The sequence below is a fragment of the Nematolebias whitei genome, chromosome 6, assembly GCF_014905685.2.
Source record: "Nematolebias whitei isolate Nwh7 chromosome 6, NemWhi1, whole genome shotgun sequence".
Lineage (NCBI taxonomy): Eukaryota > Metazoa > Chordata > Actinopteri > Cyprinodontiformes > Rivulidae > Nematolebias > Nematolebias whitei.
This window is the reverse complement of record NC_056503.1, coordinates 47,468,914-47,472,172: the sequence shown is the minus strand read 5'-3', so window position 1 is coordinate 47,472,172 and position 3,259 is coordinate 47,468,914. Positions and strand designations below refer to the sequence as shown.

General features: G+C 41.9%; 1 protein-coding gene across 2 annotated transcripts in view; it reads left to right on the top strand.

Annotated features, from left to right (window-relative positions):
* Positions 1–1,634, top strand: part of LOC119410793 (neuroblast differentiation-associated protein AHNAK) — a 7,365-nt gene extending 5,731 nt beyond the window's left edge. Inside the window, exons 2-3 of one of the 2 annotated variants that reach the window (XR_005186870.1) lie at positions 1,073–1,400; positions 1,574–1,628. Coding sequence is in view for 1 of the 2 variants with exons in the window: in XM_037677711.1 (XP_037533639.1) it covers positions 1,073–1,344 (272 nt within the window). In the remaining variant the exon portion in view is untranslated. Of the gene's footprint in view, positions 1–1,072 lie in introns of both variants that reach the window. The other variant, XM_037677711.1, reaches the window with a different exon arrangement.
* Positions 1,635–3,259: the final 1,625 nt, after the last annotated feature.

The following is a 3,259-nucleotide window of genomic DNA, read 5'->3' as shown; positions in this document are numbered from 1 at the left end:
AGGACCTGGGGAGACCAGTTGTTGGAATTTTAGTAGGAGCTGGGAAGGCCAGTTGTTGGAGGTTTTGGAGGAATTGAGGAGGCCAGTTCTTGGAGGTTTAGAAATACCTGGGGAAAACAGTTTTTGGCATTTTAGGAGGACCTGAGGAGACCAGTTAATGGAATTTTAGGAGGACTTGGGGAGACCAGTTAATTGAAGTTTAGGAGGATAGGAAGACCAATTGTTGGAGGTTTTGTAGGAAATGTTGTCCTATTCTGGTCTGATGGAACATTTTAGCTGTTCATCAATCCTTGGTCGTCTTTGCTGGATTGGAGCAGATGTTGTTCTAAAACCACTTTACATCTTTTTGCATTGACAGAGCCTTTCCAGATGTGTAAGCTGCCCATGCCGGCGGCTTTAACGCACTCCTATACCATCAGCGAGGCAGGCTTTTGAAGGGTGGATGCTTCCTCTCCTCTTTAGTATGGACTGTGGTCTGTGGTTTCTAAAATGATTTTCAGATTATTCAGGGAACTGAGTTTACAGATAATGAGCTGCGGGAGTGTTCCTGAGCCAAGAACAGAACCAGAACCAGACCTGGTTTTAATGCAGTGGCCCCTGAGGACCTTGACCATTGAGCTCAGAGATTTCTACAGATCCTTCTAATCTGTGGATCAGATTGTGAACTGGAGATGATGGAGAGTAAATTCTTTCAGTCAGGAAATTTATTGTGAAATTAATTCAGAAGCTTTATTCTGAAGGAGTTCCATTAGTTTTAGACACAGTTTTTCACAGAATGGTGAGCCTCTGCCCATTTCTACTTCTAATGATGTTTACCATGTTCTATTCTTAACAATATGTTGTTTATTACATTTTACACAATATCCCAACTTCTTGTTTTCCCCAAATTGAGATTGTATTAATTCTTTCTAAGACCTTATATGGTTTAAATAGTTTAATGAATATCCTCGTTTTTGTTTGTTTTCTCTTATTTCAGTTTAAGTTTCCTTCCTGTCTTCATCTCTTCACTCATCCCTCCCTCCTTTCCTTTCCTTACCTTGTCTTTCCTTGTTTCCTCTCCTGCTCCCTGCAGGCTTTCTTCAGATAACCCCGGAGGGTTCTCCTCAGGCCCAGCGGAGGGGTGAGGTGGGAGGCGAGGCCGACGTCTCGGGGTCTTTCTGCCTCCACTCGTCAGGGCTCCAGCTCACCACCCAGCAGACGTCTGAAGAACGCCAAGTCTCCTCCACGGAGGAGGGAACCGTCACCACGGTGACCCAGACCACCCAGACCACTCAGCGCCTGGTTACCAGTGAAACGCGAACAGGTGTAACAACAACAACAACTCGCCAAGTGACAGACTTTTAACTCCTGAGGATCTGAGAGAAACATTTTCATTTTTGTTGTTGTGTTTATTTAATCAGGTGAGGTTGCAGTGTTTTTGTAAACTGTTGTTGAAAAATTCTATATTTTATATTTTTATTAGTTCAGCTATGATCGTGATGAGATAACTTTTTGTCAACCAGCATTACTGTCAGTATTACAGATTTATATTTTATATTTTATTTTTTCTTATTTTGGCTGCTTCCTTCTAAAGGTGCTAAAGACTTGGCAACTGTTTTTACGCCGGCTGTCCTTCCTGATGCGACCACAGACCACCGAGCTCCTCAGCCTTCTGTGTGGAGCAGAGAGCTGGTGGGGGCTAAGGGGCCCTGGGGTAAATGAGGGTGGAGGCAGGTGGGGGTACTTCACCTTTCCCACACACATTTTGATGTTGTCAGTCCGGGGGTCGAACCAGCGACCTTCCGATCATCCTTCTCTATCCTCTGCGCCACCACTCCCCTCGCTGTCAGTATGACAGTAACACACAGAGTGTTTCTTGTTTTCACTTTACATTTGATTACTTTAGCTTGTTTTGTTAGTTTAGTCCCAATAATTGATGCAGTTTTGTTTGGTTTTGAGAATTCCATTTTGAACCTGAACCTGTCAGGTTTTTAATTATTTATCGCCGTTTCTGTGCAAAACCCATTCTGAGAAAGTTGAGTCTTTGTATGAAGTGCAAATAAAAACAGAATGCAACGATGTGCGAATCTCACAAACACAAATTCTATTCAGGGTGGAACATAGTAAACCTATCAAACGTTGAAACTTTGAAATTGTACCGTTCTAGGAAAAAGTAAGAAAATTGCGTGTTTGATGACGGCGACACACAAAAAAAGTGAGACCGGAGCAACAAGAAGCTGTAAAAACCCGTGGTACGAACACGAAACAGCCAGAGGAGCATTTAGTAACGTGATCATCAGCAAGTCTGTAAGGACTGGACGCAAAAAGAGCATCATGGAGAGTCTGACTTCCTCACAAGTACAGATGGTCCGAGGTTTACCAGTCTGTGAAAAAGTGCTTCTAAAGGAGTGAAACAGTTTCAGAATAATGTTCCTCCTCTGGTCCTCCAAAACCTCATCAACTGGCCTCCTTGGGTCCTTCAAAACCTCCAACCACTGACCTCTTCAGGTCTTGGAGGTTCACAGACTGTTGTTAGAACAGGAGCTGCTTAGAGTGAAATGTGGACCTGAAACAACTTTAAAGATACTTTTTGCTGCTATAATATTCTAAATTACTTTATTTTGTCCAAAAATGGTACAATTAGTTTCATCATTTGATATGTGTGATGGAAACATATTTACCGATCTGCTTCATGGTACGTTGCAGTTTTTATGTACAATATTACACTTAATAATTCCTTGTATGACTCTATGTCATTGTGAAACTGAACATTTGATCAAGTGTGATAATGGTCATTTTGTGACAATCTATGTAGGTTGAAGCAATCTATGTAGGGTGCAACAATCTACAGGTATGTGGGTTGGATCAATCTATGTAGACTGGAGCAGTCTATGTGGGTTTGAGAAATTTATTAAGGTTGGAGCAATCTGTGTGAGTTGAAGCAATCTATGTTGACTGGAGCAATCTATGTGGCTTGGAGCAATTTATGTAGGCTGGAGAAATCTATGTGTGTTGGAACAATCTATGTAGGTTGGATCAATCTATGTAGGCTGCAGCAATCTGTGTGGCTTGAAGCAATTTATATAGGCTGGATAAATCTATGTGGGTTTGAGCAATCTATGTAGGTCGGAACAATCGATGTGGGTTGTATAAATCTATGTAGACTAGAGCAATATATGTGGGTTGGAACAATCTATGTAGGCTGCAGCAATCTATGTGGGTTGGAACAATCAATGTAGGTTGGATCAATATATGTAGGCTGGAGCAATATATGTGGCTT